The 22728-nt window shown below is 43.8% G+C and overlaps 1 protein-coding gene and 1 long non-coding RNA gene across 4 annotated transcripts in view; one reads left to right on the top strand and one right to left on the bottom strand.

The window, feature by feature from the left end:
- Positions 1–2775: 2775 nt before the first annotated feature.
- Positions 2776–22096, bottom strand: LOC113834820. Its single transcript, XR_003483691.2, has 3 exons — positions 21994–22096; positions 3687–3754; positions 2776–2926 (listed from the first exon to the last, which is right to left on the bottom strand). It is a non-coding gene; the product is annotated as an uncharacterized LOC113834820 (long non-coding RNA).
- Positions 21686–22728, top strand: part of Slf2 (SMC5-SMC6 complex localization factor 2) — a 51049-nt gene continuing 50006 nt past the window's right edge. Inside the window, exon 1 of one of the 3 annotated variants that reach the window (XR_003483690.2) lies at positions 21686–21989. Coding sequence is in view for 2 of the 3 variants with exons in the window: in XM_027407209.2 (XP_027263010.1) it covers positions 21850–21989 (140 nt within the window). In the remaining variant the exon portion in view is untranslated. The remainder of the gene's footprint in view (positions 21990–22728) is intronic. The other 2 variants (XM_027407209.2, XM_027407210.2) reach the window with 2 other exon arrangements.

The raw sequence follows: 22728 nt of genomic DNA, 5'->3' as shown, positions 1-22728 counted from the left end.
AAGTAGGTATGATCCCTGGCCAGGACAAACACAAAGCATAAGCCATCCCAGAAGCTGCCCTTGGCCCCTCACAGTCCATATGCATTTACCTCTCGAAGGAGGCACTGTTCTCTCGATACAAACAGGGCAATTACCAAATACTCATATCTCCCTTCCTGTGCTCAGTATGCCTATGAGATCCATTCACGTTGTTGCAGGTATCAGAAGTTTGTTCCTTTTCATGGCTGTGTGGTATCCCACTATAAAATATACCACTATTTATCCCTGCTTCTACTGGAATGGTAGTGTGCCTTCCTTCTTGTTTATTGCATAGAGCTGCCATTAGTGTTCTTGTACTATCTTGTGGTGGCTGTCAGCAATCATTTCTACTGAATATATATCCCAGAGGGGGACCGGAAGTCTACTTATCATAAACAGAGTAACTCAACCTTCAAGAGAAAGGGGACCACATCTGTCTATTGTTTTACCCTGTGAGATTGTCATGAAGTAGGTACTCAGAAAATATCTTTAGAAATAATAAAAGAATACTGATAGAAAAATCAATTTTACCAGAATTAATGTACATATTTGATGTGATTTTAATTGGATAACAAGAAGGTTTTATTTGGAGGGGAAAATGAATTAAATGATTTCAAGGTTACACAGCAGAATAAATACTTGAGAGGAGCAAATAAAAATGTGAAAAAGGAGAAATAAAGAGTGAGACTTGTCTTCCCAGATGTCAGACCGAACTATAAAACCTCTGTAATTAAATCAATTTTGGTATTGGCATGGGAATAGATAAATGGATCTGTGGAATAAAAGAGAGCCCAGAAATAGACCAAGTATACATATGAGAATTTACTATATGACAAAGTTGGTATTTCAATTCCATGAAAAAGAATGGATTATTTAATAAATGGTGCCAAGTCAACTTCCATTTGGAAGGAAATAAAACTGGATTCCTATTTTATACTACTTACAAATATGAACTCTGTATAGATTAAAGACAAATGTGAAAAAATAAGACAATAACAATCTTGAAAATTTAGGAAGCTATAAGCTTGGTACAGAGACAGGGAGGGGCACTCTATACACCAAGACTGGAAACCCAGAAGCTATAAATGAAAGTATAGACATATTTATCCCATAACAACTTTCTTTTAAAGTTGTACATGGCAAAAGAAAAAAATAAAAACAATAGGCATGGGGCTGAAGAAACAGCTTAGTGGTTAAGAGCACTGGCTGCTCTTCTAGAGGACCAGGGTTTTTGATTTTCAGCAACCATGTGATGGCTCACAAAGCATCTGTAATGCTACTTCCAGAGGATCTGATACCTTCTTCTGGCTTCTGTGAGCACTGCATCTACATGGTAGACAGACAAACATACAGGCAAAACACCCTTGCACATAAAGTAAAATAAAATACTTTTTAAGTAGACAAATGTACAAACTTGAACAGGAGAAATGGATAATTAGAAGTAATAGCAAATAAGAGGGTTTTATAAGTAGATTAAAAAGCAAGCAAACAACCCAGCAGGAAAATGAGCGACTGGCAGCAGCGAACGCGTCATGAGAGAGCACTTAACTGATCAGCAAGCACAGATGGAGGAGCTCACAACAATTTTTTAAAATTTTTTAGACTTACCTAATTTGTTAATGTGTATGGGTGTTCTGTCTACATGTATGTCTGGGCATCACATGCATGCCTGGTGCCTTTGGAGGCCAGAAGAGGGGGTTAGAGGCCCTGAAACTGAAGTTACAGACGGTTACAAACCGCCATGTGGGTGCCGGCAATGGAACTCAGGACCTCGAGAAGAGCAGTCGGTCGGTGCTCTTAACCACTGTGCCTTCCCTCCAGCCCTGCTCGCAGCTACTAATACTCATGGAAATACAAATCAAATGAGATATTACTTCATCCATTTCAGATGGCAAGAGCTAAACTGAGGGTGGTGTCCATTGCCAGAATGAAGGCAAACAGATTTCCCATTGATGATAGAAATGTACATTTCTATGACCCTTTGTAAACTAACAACAGCTTTAGAAACTGAAGATATGTATTCTTTTGATCCATCAATCCCACTCTTAGTTGCCCTAGAAATGAAAACACTAGTAAGCATATGTATGTGCACATGTATATATATATATATACAAACACTAGTAAGCATATGTATGTCCACCTGTATATATATATACAAACACTAGTAAGCATATGTATGTGCACATGTATATATATATATATATATATATATATATATATATATATATACAAACACTAGTAAGCATATGTATGTATGTGCACATGTATATATACACATATTTTTTTTGTGCTTTGCATGCATGTGTGCATATCAGTCCTAATTGTACTAGTCATTTTCTCACAACCTTGAGCAGGGAGATCAAAAACAAACTAATAGGGATATATGATCTGCTAATTAAAATTAAAAGAAAAGTCCTCCCCTTTTAAAGATTAATTATTTTTTATGTATGGGTGTTTTGCCCACATATCTGTATTTGTGCACCATGTGCATGCAATATCTGCAGAGGCCAGAAGAGGGCATCAGATCCCCTGGACCTGGAATTAGAAATGGTTGTGAGCTGCCATGTGGATGCTGGGAACTGAACTTGAGTCCTCTGGAAAAGAAATATGAGGTCTTAACTGCTGAGCTATCTCTCCAGCACCCAAAGCACCATTTTTTTGTGTGTGTGGGGGGGGTGGTGGTGGTTCGAGATAGGGTTTCTCTGTGTAGCCCTGGCTGTCTTGGAACGCTCTCTGTAGACAAGGCTGGCCTCCAACACATAGAGATCCACCTGCCTCTTCCCCCCAGTGCTGGGATTAAAGGCTTGTACCACCACTGCCCAGTCCAAAGCATCATTTTTAACGTCTGGAGATTTCTATGGTGTAAATCCTTCCACCATGCCCGATTTCAAGTCAGCAGTTGATGTCACTGGGGAAAAAAACAGATGTGAAGAGATGTGGACAACCAGCTATATAGTACTGGGACTCAAGATGCCCATCCTTCAGTTGAAGGAAGTCCCAGCTTCATTATCTATTGGGCAGGCATGGATCCTTCAGAAGTCTTCTTGATAAATTTCCAAAGGGTGCTACTGAGTGAAAAGCAAGAAAGATGGAATCTCATTTTTGAAAGACACATATTGATAAAACTTGTATTTGTATGTGCATCCTATTTGCATATAATTATAAGAATTTGATGGGACTGGAGAGATGGCTCAGCGGTTATGAGAGCACCGACTGCTCTTCCAGAGGTCCTGAGTTCAATTCCCAGCAACCACACGGTGGCTCACAACCATCCGTTATAAGATCTGGTGCCCTCTTCTGGTGTGCAGATATACATGGAAGCAGAATGTTGTGTACAAATAAACAAATAAAATCTTAAAAAAAAAAAAAAAGAATTTGAGGACGAGCTAAGAGAAAAGTTAAACTGGAAGGACATAGTGATGTATTATACCTGTATATGCATTAAAAATTGTTTTAGACGTTCTCACTATACAGCCCTCAATGGCTTGGAACTGGCTTTATAGACCAGGCTACCCTCTATCTAACTCACTGAGATCTACCTGCCTCTGCTTCTGGAGTGCTGGGATTAAAGTTGTGCACTACCATACCTGTCTTACATAGAAATATTTTCAACTAAAAAAGAAGGAACTAAACTATATTGAGCCTCTGACATCTGCTCAGTTCCTTACCAGGCTATGTATAGCAGGTACCCTGGAATACGGGAGTGTGTACATCATGGTTCCATTCTTTGAGTCAGCTAGAATATAAAAACAAATACAGGGAAAATTACTACCTGTAATTTGGTGTGAATTAAATACTATACAGGGACAAATAAAATAATAGTGGACATTTTACAAAAACTAAGCCTGCCACTGCTCCCCAAGCCGCCTCTGCCCAGAGGTCGCTGCCAGGACAGATAACTCCACTTCCAGAAGACGGCTGCTTTCTTCTCCTGATGGAATGACTCTGCAAGACTCTTGAGCTCCCTGCACCCTGCCTGACCCTAAAGATACATTTTATCTTTCAGCTTTTACTGTAACTGATTTACTGCTAATCACCATGGAAACGGGTAGGAAATGTGAAAAACACAACCCAGGAAGCCACGCAGAGTAAAGAATTTTCCAGGTGATAAAAGGGTTGGTTCTGGGGTCTGGCTCTTGATCCTTTCCAGCGTGACTTCTGGAAGGCCTCCTTGGGTACTACCCCTTCTCTTATGTTCCAGAGTCCCATGTTGCTCCCCACTTTCTCTGCTTGGGTGGCCTTGGGGTTTCACTTCCAGGCCTCTCGTTTACTGGGCTTTTATCTTGGTATGGCACATGAAAAAAATAGGCAGACAGCAATCTCTGTCTCCAGACCAAGGATTATTAGCTAAACCCCAGTAAATCCCAGTTGGCCCCAACAGCCTTTCTCCAGGAAGTTCCAGCCCCTGAAGAATGCTCCACCCAGAGAAGCCTCTCAGCTGGTTAAAGTCCTTCCTGCCACTGGGTAGACCCATCACTCAAAAACCGCAGTCTTCTCACTCATCCAGGGGACCACCTCACTCCAGGTGCTGCTTTCAGTCATGAAACTGACTAGAAAGGCTAGCTTACCTCCAAGGTTTTGCTTATTTATTACTACTTATTGTTTTTGTTTTGCCTGTTTTCCTTTTTGAAACAGGGTCTGGCTATGTAGCTCTAGCTGGCCTGGAATTTGCTATGTAGACCAGAATGGCCTCAATCTCAGAGACCCACCTGCCTCTGCCTCTGGAGAGAAGGGATTAAAGGTGTGCGCCACTATGCTGTGCTGTCCTGTGCTATGATTTTCCTTTTATATACATGGGTGTTTTGCCTGCATGTTTGTCTGTACACCTCATGCATGAAGTGCTCGTGGAGGCAAAAAGAGGGTGCTGGACCACAGGAAACGGGTGTCACGATGGTTGTGAACTGCTATATGGTGCTAGGAACTGGATTAGGGCCCCTGGGAGAGCAGCCAATGCTCTCACTGCTGACCCATCTCCCCAGTCCCTCTCTTGTTTATGAGACAGGGTCTCATATAGTTCAGGCTAACCTCACACTTGAGATGTATTCAAGGCTGACCTTGAACCCCTGCTTCTCTTAACCTCCACTTCAGGAATGCTGGGATTGCAAATAAATACTACAATGCCCAGCTGTTGCTTCCGGTTTAATCATGGCCCTCTGTGTTTGGAGTTGGAGCTTATGCTTTCCTCGGAGTGTTTGTATAAGTCAGAGGGGACAGCTTTCCTGGGCAGTTTCCTCCTTGCTGAGGCAGGGTCTTGCATTTCTGCTGCAGCACAGCCTATTCTAAGCTACCTTGCCCATGAACTCCCAGCTAGTTTTCCTGCCTCTACCACCTATGGAGCTCACTCTAGGAGTGCTAGGATTACAGACGCTTACTATGACTCAGCATTTTACATGGCTTGTAGGGGGGATTGAACTAGGGTCACTGGTTTTGGAGGCAAACCCCTTTACCTGCTGAGCCATCTCTCTGGCTCCTTGACACAGCTTTTTGAAAACTCTCCATGTTAAATATTTCATTCATTACATCCAAATTTTACACTCATCTAGTTTTTTGTCATTGTTGTTGCTGTTTTTGGTTTTGTTTTTCCGAAACAGGGTTTCTCTGTGGCTTTGGAGGCTGTCCTGGAACTCGCTCTGCAGACCAGGATGGCCTCAAACTCACAGCGATCTGCCTGCCTCTGTCTCCCCAGTGCTAGGACTAAAGGTGTGTGCCACCACGGAAAGGCCTTATTTAGCCTCTTAAGGCACTGAAATGCACAAGAAAACATTCAGGAGGAAAAAACATTGTTTCATTAGAAGGCCCAAGGAGATGTCTATTCTATGGGATCAGTAAGCTGGAAAAGAAAAATGGAGAATGTACTTTTTTCCTTTCCATTTTTCTTTCTCTTCTGAGATGGGGTTCCTGTGTTGCCTAGGCAGGCCAAACAATCCTCCTGCCTCAGCTTCCTGTGTATCTGGGATTATAAACAAACTCAGAATTCGAAATCTTAATAATCAGAATGTCAGCTGAGCCCAGGCAGATTTGGGATGGGGTGGGGGTGGGGCCGGAAGTCAGAGGCAACAAAGAGAGGGCACAGAGGAAACTGAACAATGCTGTGAGTTAGTGGTGAGATCTAGGGAGCCGGCTTGAGGGAAAGATGATGTCATTCCTGCACTTGAAACCTGAAAATCTGAAGCCAGCTATTCCTGGACAAGTCCTAACTACCCATTGTCGGTGTTATGTTTTTATTTAAAAAGGAGGAAAAGAGAAAGATGCAAGATGAGACATGTTAACTAGTTTGTTTTATGGCCCGGCAGTTTGTTTTGGTTTTAATCTTCAGTTTTCTGGGCTACAAATACCCACTGTAAACATACCAAACATAAGAGAAATAGGCAAAGTAAAAGTGGCCCTCCTAGCCCTCAGAGACATAATCACAATGACATTTGAGTGCATGTATCTAGATTGCTTTCTCTGTAGAAATGGACACCTTTGATATGCACACATTTGTAAATTGTTACAAAATTCCTAGCATGGCCATTTAGAGCTTAAGCAGTCTTAAGCCTGAAGTTAACCATGCTCCCTCAGCTCACCTATGTTAGCATTAAAAATGCTAAATAGGGCTGGAGAGATGGCTCTGAGAGTAAGAGCACTTGATGCTCTTCCAGAGGACCTGGTTCAATTCCCAGGACTCACATGGCCATTCACAAACATCTGCAGCTCCCGTTCCGCAGAATATGACACCCTCTTCTGTCCTCCACTGACACTGCACATACATGGCACACAGATATACATGCAGGCAAAACACCCATACACATAAAATAGAAAGAAATCAATCTTTTAAAAAACAAGCCGGGCGGTGGTGGCGCACGCCTTTAATCCCAAGCACTCGGGAGGCAGAGGCAGGTGGATCTCTGTAAATTCGAGGTCAAACTGGTCTCCAGAGCAAGTTCCAGGACAGAGAAACCCTGTCTCCAAAAACAAACAAACACAAAGCTAAACAATAACAAGCAAAACCCCAAGTTTTCACCCCGCCCCAGTCATTATCTCAGTGCTCTCTTAGAAAATGTATCCTCTCAAAAAGATTGTTATTCTTCAAGGTCAGCCTGGTCTACAGAGTGAGTTCTAGGACAACCAAGGCTACACAGAGAAACCCTGTCCTGAAAAACCAATAATAACAACAACAATAATAATAATAATTAATAATAATAATAATAAATAATAATGAGTGAGAGGGAGAGAGAGAGAGAGAGAGAGAGAATTGTTCTCCCTCCAAATGGTAAGTAAGCACTTGCCTGTCTAGTGCAAGGCCTGGGTTTATCTCTAGCATCACAAACAAAGAACATCAAAAGTTGTGGCTCCTCCTTCCTCTCTTGATGCTTAAACTATATGCATGCACAGTAGATAATCGACCAGTGCATTCAAGAGTTGGCTGTGGTTTGTGGATTTTGGGTTGGTTTCCGTCCCTCCCCCAACATAAGATATCTTGGACATCTGTCCCTGTCAATATCTAAGCATTATTGTGACTGGCAGGTGTGGACTCCTCTCCAGAGAGAACAGGGTTCTTCAGACAGTGGCACTTGTAGCCACGCATTAGACTCCTGGTGGAATTTTCATGCTTTAGTGAGTGAGCATTATAACCACAGAGAGTAAGGTTTCTTCAGATTCCGAATTGCACTGGTGAGCAACGGACCTGCCTTCAATCCTTCAAGGAAAGAGGTGAGATACAAATTAACCTGATCATTTATTCAGAGGTATTTCCACACAGGAGCAACGAGTTCTGTCATTGTAATTGGAAGTGAAGGTTGAAAAAAAAACAAGACCAGAGAAAATTCACCTGCACAAGTTTTGCCTTTGTTACCGCTGCTAAAAAAGGTAGTTATACACTCTTACTTAACGGTTATTTAATATGTGACACTTTTGCTTATTGCTAAGTCTATTACACTAGAGAATAGAGCATTCTTTGCATGCTACCATCCTATTGAGATCTCACTGAATCTTGCTATGCTTTTTGTTTGTTTTGCTAATATTCTACATGTGCTTGAAAAGAATGTAAAGTAGTGATGCAGTGCTGTCTACCATCCTTAATGCAGGAAGAAATCAGAAGACTAAAGTCCACATTCCTCGTACGATTAACATCTCAGCCTGGGAATGTAGGTCCGGGGTAGAACATTCATTCATCTAGCATGTGTGAGGCTCTCACAATGGAATGGGTTCCATTCTCATTGCAGAGAGAGGGGAGATAGGTAGATAGAACAGGGAGAGGGGGAAAGGGAGGGAGGAGGAGAAAGATGAGAAGGCAGAAAAGAAGGAGAAGGAAACCTTTCAAGTTAAGTGGTTTCTCAGGATCCCCTCAGAAACCCAAATTCAAAGTTGCTCAAGTCTTTTGTATTATTTGCACATAACACTTTAGGTTACTTATAGATTATTTATAATACCTAATACAATGTAAATGCCATATAATTAGTTGTAATATAGTTTAGAAGATGACAAAAAAAGTCTGTATACATTCATAACAAAGGTTTTTCCTCAAATATTTTCAATCTTCATATAAAATTTAAAAAATTTTTATTTATCTTTCTTTATCGGACGTGTATGAGTGTTTTGCCTTCATGTAAGAATGTGCATGCCCGATGCTCAAAGAGGCAAGAACGGGGTTCAGCACCCCCTGGAACTGGAGTTACAGCCAATTATGAGCCACCATTCGGGGGGCCAGGAAGAGCAGCAGTCTTAACCCCCCTCAGCCCCCAAGCCACTCTCCTGTCCCAGCTTCACACAATTGAATCTACTGATATGGAGGGCCTGTTGCTATATTGAACAGCCTGAAATTCACCTTGTCGAAAATCATCAAAGCCTTTTTAAAACAGAATTTTTTAAAAAGTAAAAACATTGTTTAAAATTGTCAATCCAAGGGGCTACAGAGATGGCTCCGTGGTGAAGAGCAATTTGCTGCCCTTCTAGTCAGCCCAGGTTTGAGTCCCTGCACTCATGGTTGGCTCGAAGCCGGTTCCAGAGGCTCTGACATTGTATTCTGGCCTCCATGGGTACTAGGCACCCGAATGGCCCACAGACATACATGTAGGCATAATACTGTGCACATAAAACATTGGCAAGCCATATCAAAGACTACAAAGTTGACAGTAACAATTCCCGGATTCCTCCCTTACAACCCAATCCTGGAGGACAGGGTGGAGGTGCTGCCAGCTGGGTTGTGTGCAAACAGCCCTGACTCATGGTGGTTCCACTTAATGACTTTAGACTTTATGACAGTGTCAAAGCAACACACGTTCAGTGTACAATGGGATTGTGATCTTTCCCTGGCCTACCATATGCTCCAGAATACTCTCTGGTGGGTGCTGGGCAGGGGCTGTGTGTGAGCTGCAGTTCCTCATCAGCCAGGAGACACAAGCAGCGCTCTACAGTGAACTGTGCAGCTAGACGGTGATGTATGAAACGCATTTCCCAGTGTTTTCAATTTGCCGTAAATTTAGCAGGCTGTAACACCGCTGTCAGTCAAAGAGCAACTGTGTTTCCTTGTAGACATGTCTGTCTATGCAATACAAGACTATGTTAGTAAACAGTCCATGCCTGATCTTAAGAAATCAGAAGGGATTTCACTGTGTGCACACTTGGTACACTGTGCTTCTTCTCCCGGTATCTCAAGCCATCTTTCTTACATCACACACTATATCTTCTCCAGTGTTTTTAATGGTTGTATAGGATTCCAGGATAAAGTTGTTTGGTGGGGTACTTGCTTGTCCTTTGATGGATACTTGAATTACTTCCATTTTGGTGATTATGAATATTGCTGCAGGTGGCTTTCCTTCACCCATGAACTCTGTGGCTGCTCACCTCCTCTTTTCAGCTGTTTCCATGGTGACCCTCATCCAAACTTTCTGGCGCCAGACCCAGATACTCTACATGCTCCCTTCTCTTCCCTTGGGTGGCTGCCATTTGTCCTTTGAGTTTGTCTACCTCTTCTTGGCTAAAGAGCAACCTTCTGTCCCTAAACTCTCCTGTCTGGTGATCAACATTGGGACATTTCAGTTTTAAGTGGGTTTTGCCATCACTCCACAATGTAAGAAGGGATAGCAAAAACTCATCAAGCATGATTTAGGTACTGGCTCTGACTCCTGTCCACCTGAGGCCAGAATAAGGGAAATGCCTATTTTACAGAATTCTCCAACCGAATTTCTAACTCTAGTATTGGGGAGGTCAGATTAACCCTTCCTCCCATACTATGCCTGCTTGTGAAGCCTGAGGGTGCCGTATTTTCAGAGAAATCTTAGCGACTTGGAGCACCCTAGATTGGGGAACCCCATTCAGTGGGCCAATGTCCTGTCAGTTTGTTGATTCTAACCTTGTGCTCAAACAAGAAAATCCCTCTTAATTACTATGCACATAGACCTCTGCAGTGTTCTGTGACCAACCAACAGCCTAAAAATGCCAGAAACTCCGGCCCCCAGGCAGCTAATCCTGAGTCACACCTAACCTCCAAGTACCTGTAACCAAGGCTGGCAGAAGTTCTCAGGATGCAGTTTCTGAGCTCCATGGAGAACCAGTGTATGTACATGTGTGTTGGGGGGGGGGGGCGGTCCACAAAGGGACCGATTTCATGAGAATTCAGTCTCAAAGTGAGCTGTGGGTACAGTGTCTCATGGGTTGCATCTGCAAACACCTGTTGTTTCCCCATTTGCTCGGCTGAACCAGAGCCACTCCAAATCCCCAGGCTGAGCCCTTGACTCTCACACCTGTTCACAGTTAAGTGCTTCATTGTGATGGAAGCCAGCAGCTGGGGTCTCTAGAAAATCAGGCGTAGCACTTCTTGGCTCTGCTCTATCACACAAACATCAAGCTAATTTTTCTGCTCCTGGGTGCTCAGAGGGCTGCTTTCTGCCCAGGTCATAAGAAGAACACAAAGTAAAAATGTTGTGCTTGGAAGAGTTCAGAAAGAGAGCATTATAGTGAAGGGCATGTGAGCCCCTCAACCCGAGAAACTGGATTCTGGAGGAATTCTGGCCCAGAGGCTTGGAGCTTGCCACCTACTGAGAGCTCAGACTTGAAAAGGCAGACTTGGTGAGTGGGATGGAGAAGACTGGGGTGGTGGCAGCCCAGAGTGGTGACCAGGGTTTTACAGATGCAAAGATGCAAAGGCACCTTTGATACAGTGTGTTTTCCTGCACCTCTAGCTGTTTCTGGCAAAGAGTTAAGTGACTGGGGTGGAGGGTCAAGGGACATAGGCCAGGAATAAAAACACCACCATCAGGGACCCAGTCAGAAGGAAGTAACTACTGGGTGACTCCTGGACCTTCAGCTGGGAATGTCCAGGTGCTACCTGGGCTAGCACTGCTTCTGCCTTGGGTACATCTTCCTACCAAGTGTCATCCAGAATGATATAAATAAATGATAGCTATTAGTAACTAGTTAATAGCAGTGATCATCAGAATGAAGATTTATTGAGCACTTACTAGATTCTGCCAGACACTATTACAGGCTCTTTATATGTATTAACTCAATTAACACAAACCAATGAGAACTCTGGGGCATGGAGGGGTTAAGTAACTTCCCTAAGAGTGAAAAAGGCAATTCAAACCCTGGTAGGCTGGCTTCAGAGTGTCCACTCCTAGACACCCCACTGTTCTGCCTCTTGAGACAAGCAGTCAGAGCCCTGTCCACCTGAAGCTTTTAATCTAGAGAAAAGATACACCCACAGTAAGTTATTTCAGTATAAGGTCACACATCACAGTGAACCCAGTACTTGTGAGGCTTGAGCAAGAAGCGACAAGGTCTCTTTAGGAATATCAGGGAAATGTTCACAAGAACAAGATGCACCACAAATGGCTTGTACCAAATCCCAGAAGCAGGAGCAACGCTGAGGACATGTTCAAAGATGTCCAATGGCCATTCCTACGACTGGCTCAGTCTAGGGAGCATCAAGAAGGACGATGCTCTACACAGAAGATAGGGTGGGGGAGATCAGAAATGTCACATCTGGCATGGCAAATCTTAAAAGTTGGCAGAGGGTGGAGGGGTGGGGGATGGGCATGTCTTACAGGATATGTCATTTAGTTTTCTTTTATGTGATGAATTTAGAAATGGCACAATCAGAGTGACTTATTAGAGATAGTGGAGGCTTAAAGCAAAGCAAAGTGGAAGACAGGACGGCCATCGTGGAAGCTGTTACAAGAAACTCTAAGGACCGCTGACCTCTGTCAGGGTGCAGCTGAGAGATAGAAAGGACTTTTGAGTATTCAAACTATGGAGTCTTCTAGCTGGGCAGTAGCAGCATAAGCCTTTAATCTCAGCACTTGGAAGGCAGAGGCAGGCAGATCTCCATGCATTTGAAGCCAGCCTGGTCTACAGAGCGAGTTCCAGGACAGCCAGGGCTACACAGAGAAACCCTGTCTCAAAACATGCACACACACATTAAAAAAAAAAAAAAAAAGGAGAGAGAATGTGAGTAAAATATAGAAATATGCAATTAACAAAAGATATTCAAGTTGTCCCATAAATATATAAATAGATATTAAACCAAATAAGGTTAATGTAAAATAAAACAATGACATATTGGAGGCCACACCAGGAAAAGTGATATTCTAATTGATGGGCGAAGTAAATTAATTCAGCCATTTATGGAAAGCAATTTGGAAGCATACAGTAAACTTGATAATGCAACTACCCCAGAGCCCTGTAATTTCCCTTCTGATTATACAATCCACAGAGGCTCTTGCACATAGACTCAAAGACATGTGGACTGAGATGCCCACGTCAGCATGGTTTGTCATGGGCAAATAAGAATGTATAAGAATGTATAACACACAAATAAAATATACATGCGCATATTTTAAGATATACAGAAAGTAATCCTACATATCCTTGTTGGCTAAATATGCATGCCTTTCAGTTGTCATCAAAACCACAATACTGGGAAAGAGAGGAATTAAACTAGATAAAAGATTAATAGTTGGGAATGCAAACTACTGAATGTATACTTACGTTATTCTTTGTATCTATATATTTTACATTTGCAACGAACAAGAGGGGCTTACAAAGGTATTTAAGGTGCAAAATCAGTAAGATCTGCAGCCTGGCAACACAAGAAGGCTGAGAGTGAGCAAGGAAGGCTAGGCAGTCAGAGGCATGTCAACCACACATTCCCTGCAGATACAACACCTTGCCTGTAGTGTTCTGTGTGGCTCTATCATCGTTTGTTTAACTAGTCAGTTCCCTTTCAATGTTTTGCTACTGACAATATGGCAAGAAGTGCCTTCACACATTGATCTTTATGAATGTTCACGTCTATCTGTAAGATGTGTAAGAACATGCACACTTTATATTTTTGATATTGATCATTGGTCCTTGTAGATGACCACAGGTATTGGTACATGTGGTACTTTCTTTAAATAAGAACTCTTAGAGAATGAGGATGTAGTCAGTTGGCAGAGTGCTTGCCTAGCACATCAGATACTCTGGAGTTGATGCTGAGCACAAAGCTGGTGTGGAGATTCACACTTATAATCATGGCACTCTGTAAGTGGAGGCAGGAGAATCCAAAGTTCAAGGTCACCTTTTGTTGTAACAAGTCTTTGTGGGGCTTCAGTCAGATCCAGCCAACTTGCCGGGTTCATACCTAAGAGGGGAATTGTGGATTGAGAAACGGCAGATAAAGACTCTAAGAAAAAGACAGAGACACAGAATAGAGTCCGGAAGGCAATCCAGTGAATACTGGATACCCCAAGTTTATTCTTCAACATTCTTTTTGTTTTGTTTTTGTTTTTCGAGACAGGGTTTCTCTGTATTACTTTGGAGGTTGTCCTGGAACTCGATCTGTAGACCAGGCTGGCCTCGAACTCATGGAGATCCACCTGCCTCTGCCTCCAGAGTGCTGATAGTAAAGGTGTGCACCACCAACACCCAGCTAGTCTTCAACATTCTTAAATACCCCAACCAAAGGGGGAACATGGCAAAAGACTTCTTTATCAAGATACAAGGAAGAAACAGAACTTCTTCCTTAGTTCTCCAAGCATTGGTAACCATGCCTTATACTAAATCTCTCATTATCTGGCCTTGAGGGTTAAGAGCAATCACACCTCAGAGCAAGTCTCAGTATCCATGACCAAGTTCAAACATCCCACAGCAGCCACACCTTAGACCTTTAGGTCTAATGACTTTAACCTTGGAAGTGTAAGGGTAATTTTGAACTCTCTGACCTTAAGCCAAGATGAAGCAGAGCCATATTTATGGGCCCCGACAACCTTTGTCTATATACATCAGAGTTCATGGTTTTTCCAGGCAGGGTTTCTCTGTGTAGCTTTGGAGCCTGTTCTGGAACTCTGTGGATCAGACTGGCCTTGAACTCATAGAGCTCCACCTGCCTCTGCCTCCTGAGTGCTGGAATCAAAGGCGTGCACCACCACCACCTGACCAGACCTTGTTTTAAAGAAAAATTATTCAGTATCTTGCCTACTCTCTGGGACATCCCTCTGGGCACTGAAGCACTCATTATTACTGGGCTCAACAGTGGGGTTATGGTGGTGGGTGTGAACATGACCTCATAGTGCTACAGAAATAAACAAGTGCTATAGAAACCACTGCTAACTGCCTGCTTTGACAGCAGGCCTGTCATGTTTCATTCACAGTCCCCCAGGGTTTGGTGCCGAGAGGAAAGGGAACAGACCCACATTCCCATGTGGAAATTATGGCCTGGAGATACTGCCCTCATTTAGTCAGGAATGTGCCCTCCAGCACTCCCAGTCCCACCTCCTTCCACACTGAGGCTGAGTACCAGGTACCATTTATCATCATGCCGATACGGACACTGGACAAGGACACTTTTCTAATTTGTAGGAATGTGGTGATTAAATGGGTCAGAATCCAGAAACTACTCAGAATAGGTTTTGATCTACAACATGGCCAACGAGTGCTTGTTGTGGACATCATTAATGCTAAGAAATACTCTGTGACTCCATGTCTCTATAAGTGGCAGGAAAATGGATCTGATTTTATTTTTATTTTATTTATTTATTGAGACAGGGTTTCACTGTATAGCTCTGACTGTCCTAGAACTCTCTATGTAGACCAGGCTGGCCTCAAACTCACAAAGCACCGCCTGCTTCTGCCTCCCCAATGCTGAGATTGAAGGCAGCTTCCCAGTTATTAATATTTCTTCACTACCTACCTAGTCACTGTAGGGTTAAGTGTGAGAACCTTGATTGTGCTACTCAAAACAAAGCAAAATCTAGAAGTTTGTATAGAATCCCTTGAATTTTAAACATTGTTCCAGGTCTTTAAAAAAATGATTTGGGGCTAGATATTGAAATACAGGCCTATAATCCTAACCTTCTGTGTTCATGAGTTTCAGGCCAGTCTGGTCTACATAGTACATTCCAGGTTAGATAACAGAGTAAAGGGCACACCATCCCAGGAGGCCATCTTATGACTGACTCAGGCTCAGCATTATAGTGTTTTTGAAGCTTAAAGTTTGAAGATAAAGGAACTTGTTAAAGAAAGGCTAGGGGTATAACTCAGTGGCAGCATGAGTGTGTGTGTGTGTGTGTGTGTGTGTGTGTGTGTGTGTGTGTATGAGTGTGTGTGGTGTGTGTGTGAGTGTGTGTGGTGTGTGTGTGTGTGTGTGTGTGTGTGTGTGTGTGTGAGTGTGTGTGTGTGTGTGAGTGTGTGTGTGTGTGTGTGTGTGTGGTGTGTGTGTGTGTGTGTAGTGTGTGTGTGGTGTGTGAGTGTGTGGTGTGTGTGTGTGTGTGTGTGTGTGTGTGTGTGTGTGTGTGTGTGTGTGTGTGTCCCTGTGTTGGATCCCTAGCACCATAAAAACCACCATAAGATGCATCATGCTTGAGGCTGGATAGTTCAATGGTTAAAAGCACTGGTTGCTCTTCCAAAAACGTGAGCTCAGTTGCTAACACCCACATTGTGACTCATAACTATAAGTAATTCCAATTCCAGGGGATCAGGTACCCTCTTCTATCCTCTGCATACTTATGGTACAGACATATATACAGGCAAAATACCTGTACACAAATAATAAAAAATAATTCTAAACATACACATCACAGTTAGTATGTTGAATTCTGGTAAGAGTATTGCAAAGATCTGACATCAAATAATTACCCCAAAAGGCTCTCTACAGCTCAGGGAAACTCAAGTTCTCCCTGAAGGGCAGTTTGAACAGGGAATATAAGTTCTCTTTTTGTCTGTCATTATCTCTTCTCACCCATATCCTTCTTGCATGTCACTAGGTTACTGAAGAGAGAGGATACAGCAGCCTCCTCTCCATCAAGAAGCTGCTACAGTACAGGAAGGAAAAGAAACACTATTAGAGCCTGGTGGTGGTGGCGGTGGTGGTGGTGGTGGCGGCGGTGGCCTTTAATCCCAGCACTTGGGAGGCAGAGGCAGGCGGATCTCTGTGAGTTCAAGATCAGCATGGTCTACAACAGCTAGTTCCAGGACAGCCTCCAAAGTCACAGGGAAACCCTGTCTCAAAAAACAAAACAACAACAAAAAAGAAACACTAATAGAATAGTAAGTAGTGTCTCCTACTATACTCAGTGAAATGTATAGGGATTTCTTTCCCCCTGTCAGCAAGTTAACATTCAAGTCTTCAGGAAAGACGATCTGTGATGGAAATCAGTCTGAGTTCATATACCATGTGCACTGCACCAACACTCTCTATGCCCCATCCTGGGGCAGTTGGTACTGTTTTAGTGTATCTGTGCCTCATTACCAGTTTCAAAACCTTCTAATGGCTCACTAACCATGTGTGAGAAATGCCTGGCTGGAGTCTCTAAACCAATAATTCCCAAAACTTTTCTCACATTTTTAAGTAGATAAGTCTACTACCACTGTAGAAACTTGGACCTCATTCTCTCCTCCCCCACAACAACATAGCTATATGTCACAAAGAAAAAAAGCCCGTCGAACATGTGTGCGTGTGCGTGTGCGTGTGTGTGTGTGTGTGTGTGTGTGTGTACCATGTATGTTACATGTTTGTCAGAATAGCTGTGATGGCACACACTTATAATACCTGTTCTTAGGAGGAGGATTGTGGAGAAGATGAGCCAGCTACCTAGTGAGTTCAAAGCCAGCCTGAGCTAAACAGTGAGGCTCTGTCTCAAAACAGCAAGGGTCGGGGATGTAGTTGGATGGTAGAACACTTTCTGGCATGGACAGGACTCTGGATTTGATCCCCAGCAAAGATGACAAAGAATGAAGTAACTAAGCCATAGTATAGGAAGTTGTTAGTTATGGCAAAACCCACAAATATATTTCTAGTGTGTCTGTGTGGGAAACTGTCTTGAAACATTTCCATGGGGAAATAACATAAAGTAGGCGTCCTTAGCTGCAGCTTTTGCAGTTTTACTATTTACTCCCAGGACATTTGGATTGCATGGCATTATATTAAATTTGGCACCTTGCAGGCGGTCCCTAAAGCTAAACTGGTGCTTTTCCCAAGCATTTGCTCAGTCCTGTTGAATTTGACATCTGTTTGCAGTGGTGGTGATGGTGTGTGTGTGTGTGTGTGTGTGTGTGTGTGTGTGTGTGTGTGTGTGTGTGTGTTGAGCCACAGTGAGCCCACCTTCCCTTCTTGAGACCCTCATATGGTTTGTCTTTCTCTGTCAGGCTTTCAAGTTAATTGTTTCCTGTTTCTCTGAGTCTGTTCCTTATCCCACCTCTCAGACCACCCTCCATACGCTCCTACCCCCACCCTCTCCCCAGCACATGGGTCTTTGTCTCTTGGCCTACCCTACAGCACCCTCTGAGAGCGTTGGAGTCAATTTCCAAGTAGAACAATCTCAACACAAAACCATGTCATTCTTGTAAAGCCAGAAGTTGTGTTGCAGGTTTCCAGCTTTTTAGCGAATCTTTGTTAGGCACTGATGTCTCTTTAGTCTCTTAATCCCTGAGTGCCCAGGTTCTCTGACATCATTTGCCTACAGTGTTTAGCAAATCTTTGTGACTGCCTGGGATCTCTGGCATCCCTTAGATGGTCACTCTTCCCAGGACTCCCACCCAGAGCTTGCCTTTCCTAGCAAACTTGCTCCATTGTTCACATAAAGGTTTTCCCTGGCTATCTCTCCCATCCCTTCCCATCAGTATCAAAGCCTGCTGACTTACTGAGTTGCTGCTAGAGTGGGCTGAGTTGTAGCTCACAAATATTTCATATACAGAAGTCACTGGGTGGGCAGGGCTAGCGACATGGGTCAGTGGTTCAGAACACTGGCTGCTCTTCCAGAGGACCCAGAGTTCAATTCCCAGCACCCACATGGTGGCTCACAGCTGTCTGTCACCTCCAGTTCCAAGGTTATTCAATTCTACCTTCTGGCCTCCATGAGCAGCAGGCATGCAAGTGGTGCACAGACATACATGTAGACAGAATACACACACACTCAAAAATAAATTATTTAACCTTTAATTCCAGCACTCAGGAGGCACAGGCAGGTGAATATGTGAGTCCAAGGCTAGCCTGGTCTACAAATCAAGTTTGAGGACAGCTGGGGGTACACAGGGAAACCCTGTCTGGGCCTTTGCTTCCTAATCTCTGGGCTCTTACCAAGCTAGCCATTTACAGTTCAGCCTTCCTGTCTCCAAATTCTTTTTTCAATACTGGCTGGAGAGTTGTTAGCTCTCACCTAGTCTGGCTGACATTGTTCATCACCACATCCCCATCCACACCCCAGTTTTTCCCTCCTGTCTTGTCACCCATGAGAGCACACACACGAGAGCACACACAAGCACACACATGAGAGCACACGCACATGAGAGCACACACACGTGCGCGCACACACACACACACACACACACACACACACACACACACACACACACAAGAGCACACACACGAGAGCTCTTTTGACAGCTTTTACAGTTTATAGTTCCCTGACCATCTATTTTCAGTCTAATAGAAAGTAAAAGAGGGAAAAAAACCAAAAGGCTTTCAGCAAACTGGGAATAGCTTAGTGGCAGAGTGCTCTCCTCATATACATGAGACTCCGAATTCCATCCTCCATGAGGTTGGGGAAGCCTTTAGGCAGGAACAAAAAGTCTGTGCATAGTATATATGTACACATTTAAAGTGAAAAATGAGGTTAGACACAAGATAGAGGTCCAATTCTCTTTGGAGGAAAGGAGCATCTCAGGCTGTAGCTACTTGTTAGTATGTTGAATGCATCTCACCCTGCAACCCAAATCTGTATTTTTTCCTGTGCAGCTTAAGCAAAGACAGGCCTGGATGTTTATTGAGGATTTAGGTAACTACTTCCCAGTTAAGGAGAGATTTTTTTTAAATTGTGCTTTCATTATGACTCCATCTCCATTTATTGATCAAGGGATTTCTTGCCTCACTTAACTTCATAATCTGCTGATCAGATTAAGGAAATGTGAAAACTATTGTTTGCCAGTATGAGTAGAGACTTTAAAGCGATACTTTGGAGGCTGGATGATTCAAATACTATAATCCAAGAAAAGCGGCTAATTGATCAGGCAGAATGTTTTTAGGTTTTATTCTTTTTATGGACTGAACATGCAACGAAAGGAATCGGCTTAAAGGTTTGGTGGAAGTGCTGTTAGAAAAGCAGGGACTTCCTAGTGGAGAAATAGACAACAGAAAGTACTAAATCACAGAAGGGATAGGAAGCAATATACATAAAAAGACATAAATGAACGTATGTCATTATTCCACACCTATTGTGTTCTTTTTTAATGTATGGAATAATATATATAAGCAGTACAGTAAATACTCAGTCATAAGAAGCAGAAAAAGTGCCTTTGATTTAGTTATTTCTTTTCTTATACCTTCAACACCTAGCACACAGATGTGCATTCTGGGAAGACCTGTGTTTACTCTTTTGCTCCTTTTATTCCCATTAATTCTTCCTCTTGAGGGCAACCAGGGAAGAGAAAAGAGGTGAACTTCAGGTCAGTCTAATACGCTTAAAAACAGAAGCAATTCAATCTCAGTACAATAAATTTGGAAGACCTGCTCAATTTTTTTTGTGTGTGTCATTCAGGAATTTGTTCTATCCAACTGAGAGAACATTTCTCTTAATTAAAGCCCGGACATCTTTGAGATTGATAATTTGTTTATTAACAAGCATTATAATAGGATGTTTTTCAGTCTCTGGAAGATTTTATTTAGCTTTTTTGGGACAGGATCTTGCTATGTGGTTAAGGTTAGCCTCAATATCTATTTCTCTCTTGGTTTTTTTAAGACAGGGTTTCTTTGTATAGCCCTGGTTGACCTGGAACTTACTCTGGAGACCAGGCCGGCCTTGAACTCACAAAGATCCACTTGCCTCTCCTCCCAAGTGCTGGGACTGAAGGAGTATGCCAATACCACGCAGCTATTTCTCTCTCTTAAAAAAAATTGTCTTTTATTACATTTATTTCATGTATGTGTATGCTGCCAAGTCACAGGATAACTCCCTGAATGGAATCAGTTCTCTCCTTCTGCCATGTGGTCATGAAAGCAAGTTCCTTTATGCTCTAAACTACCGCCATAGCCATAACTTCAATCTCTTGGCCCTTCTGCTTCAGTCTCCCAAGTGCTAGGACTCAAGCCTTCCCTCTAGCAACCGGCCTGTTACTGCAGGAGTCTATCTGAAGGACAAAGGAAAGGAAATCATGTATCTGCACCAATTACATGATTGAATCTAAACCTGTTAACACTGCTGTGTTTTTTTTGTTTGTTTGTTTTTGTTTTTTGAGACAGGCTTTCTCTGTGTAGCTTTGGAGCCTATCCTGGCACTCTCTCTGGAGACCAGGCTGGCCTCGAACTCACAGAGATCCGCCTGCCTCTGCCTCCCGAGTGCTGGGATTAAAGGCGTGCGCCACCAACGCCCAGCTACGCTGCTGTTTTTTATTGCTTAAAATTACCCAGAGAAGTGAGGAATATACCCATTCTATATACAGGGAAAATGAGGCTCAGAAATACTGTCTGACCAGTCTCTCGGTTTGCAGAGAAAACCCAGCCTAACAGCCTTCAAAGCAGAAACCCTTTACAGATGAAGATTGGTACGTCCAAAAATCTTTGAAAACGTCTATTTGCAGGGACCTGATGGGAAACCCCTTACAGGCAAAACACTTTTACAGAATAAAAAATGTCTAATTCAATGGTTAGGTGTCCTCCCGACCCTGCCCTTGGGGTGGGGGCAGGGAAAAACCATATTACTGTATATTAGATCCCTCACCGAACGGTCAAATCACAATGGACAGAGCGGGTTACTGAGGAAATGGTGACAGCATTATGGCACTTTGGCCTAAGATGCAAAAGTGACTGTGTAATATTGGCGCAGCTGTGCACTTCTGCGGCACAATCGTGACAACCGTTGGCCATCCTCACTGCAAACAGCTGCAGGCTCGGGTTTACTTCTGCAAACCTCACTCCTGGCCCTCGATCGGGCGGGTGTCGCCAGCTGTCGTAGCACCGGCCACAGCCTCCGCTTTCCCACTCCCACGCACCCGCCAAGGCCGACGCGGGCCCGACGCGGAGGCGCGCGCCCCAGGCGCACGTGACGGGTCTGGGGAGGGCAGTTTTCATTCTCCCCTCCCCCTTCCAGAAAGCCCCGCCTTCTCCTTGCAGGCTGAGGCTTTCTATTGCACCGCCGCCAGAGTGACCCCCAGGTCAGCCAATCGGGAAGCGGCACCTCGAGTAAGGCCCGCCCCTGGCGGTCCTCAGGTTCCTTCCCGCTCACACCGGAGTCACTTCCGAAGAGAGAACCGCCATGAAGAGAGTAGGGGGTGCCGCCCACCTCTGCACCGACAGCCTCCCCGAGTCCCAGCAGCAAGACGGCAACCACGCACCCAGCTTCTCCAGCCACAGCTCATGCCGCCGTCGCCAGCGGCGCCGACATGACAAGGCGCTGCATGCCCGCTAGGCCAGGTTTCCCCTCATCCCCAGCCCCGGGGTCGTCGCCCCCGCGCTGCCATCTGAGACCCGGTAGTACCGCCCCTGCTGCAGCGGGAAAAAGAACAGAGAGTCCTGGGGACAGGTACCGTGCAGGGGGCTTGAGTCGGGGCCGGGTCGCGGGGGCACGGGTAGAAGGGAGGACTGCGGACGGCTGCTCTTCAGTTCCCGCCATCCTCAGCGAGCTCAGGCCTTGATGTTCTGGGCCTGCAAGCCCTCGCCCCGCCTCCGCGCGGGGGCTTCTGGGAGTTGGAGTCTCCTTTTCTGTAGTTGGGGTGTTGCTTTTGGTCTTAGTGACCACCAGCCTCGGTGGCTGCGGAGAGCTCGCCTTAGGTAGAGGTTATTTTTATTCTTTTCGAGAGCTTGACCTGGGACCCTCCCTTCTCGATGCATCTGTTTAGATCGTTCTGATCCTGGAGGTTTCTACACTGTGAGTGAAATTATGTAAGATGTGGTAAAGAAAACCCACGAATTACTTTATAGTACCGTGTACATACATGATCATTCACACTAAAAACATTTTTGGAATGCGCCTGTTTTCTCTTTGAGGAACTTTCCGTCTCTAAGAGAACCTTTTCCTTTTTCATTTTCTTTCTTTCTTTCTTTTTTTTTTTTTCCGGTAAAGATTTTCTGGGAGCTATGTAATAATGGAGAGTTTCATCAAATGACATCCTCTGACAATAAAACATGTTTAAATTATCTACGAACTTGGTACTGTCTTTTTTATTTTGATTTATAAAAGTGGTAACACGTTTTAAAGTAAATGGATGCTTTAATATTGTGACACAGACTCACAATCCTTTATCTTAATTCTGAAAACCAGA

This window comes from Cricetulus griseus, chromosome 3, assembly GCF_003668045.3.
Source record: "Cricetulus griseus strain 17A/GY chromosome 3, alternate assembly CriGri-PICRH-1.0, whole genome shotgun sequence".
Classification (NCBI taxonomy): domain Eukaryota; kingdom Metazoa; phylum Chordata; class Mammalia; order Rodentia; family Cricetidae; genus Cricetulus; species Cricetulus griseus.
The sequence above is the reverse complement of the archived record's forward strand: the minus strand, read 5'-3'. Positions and strand labels throughout refer to the sequence as shown.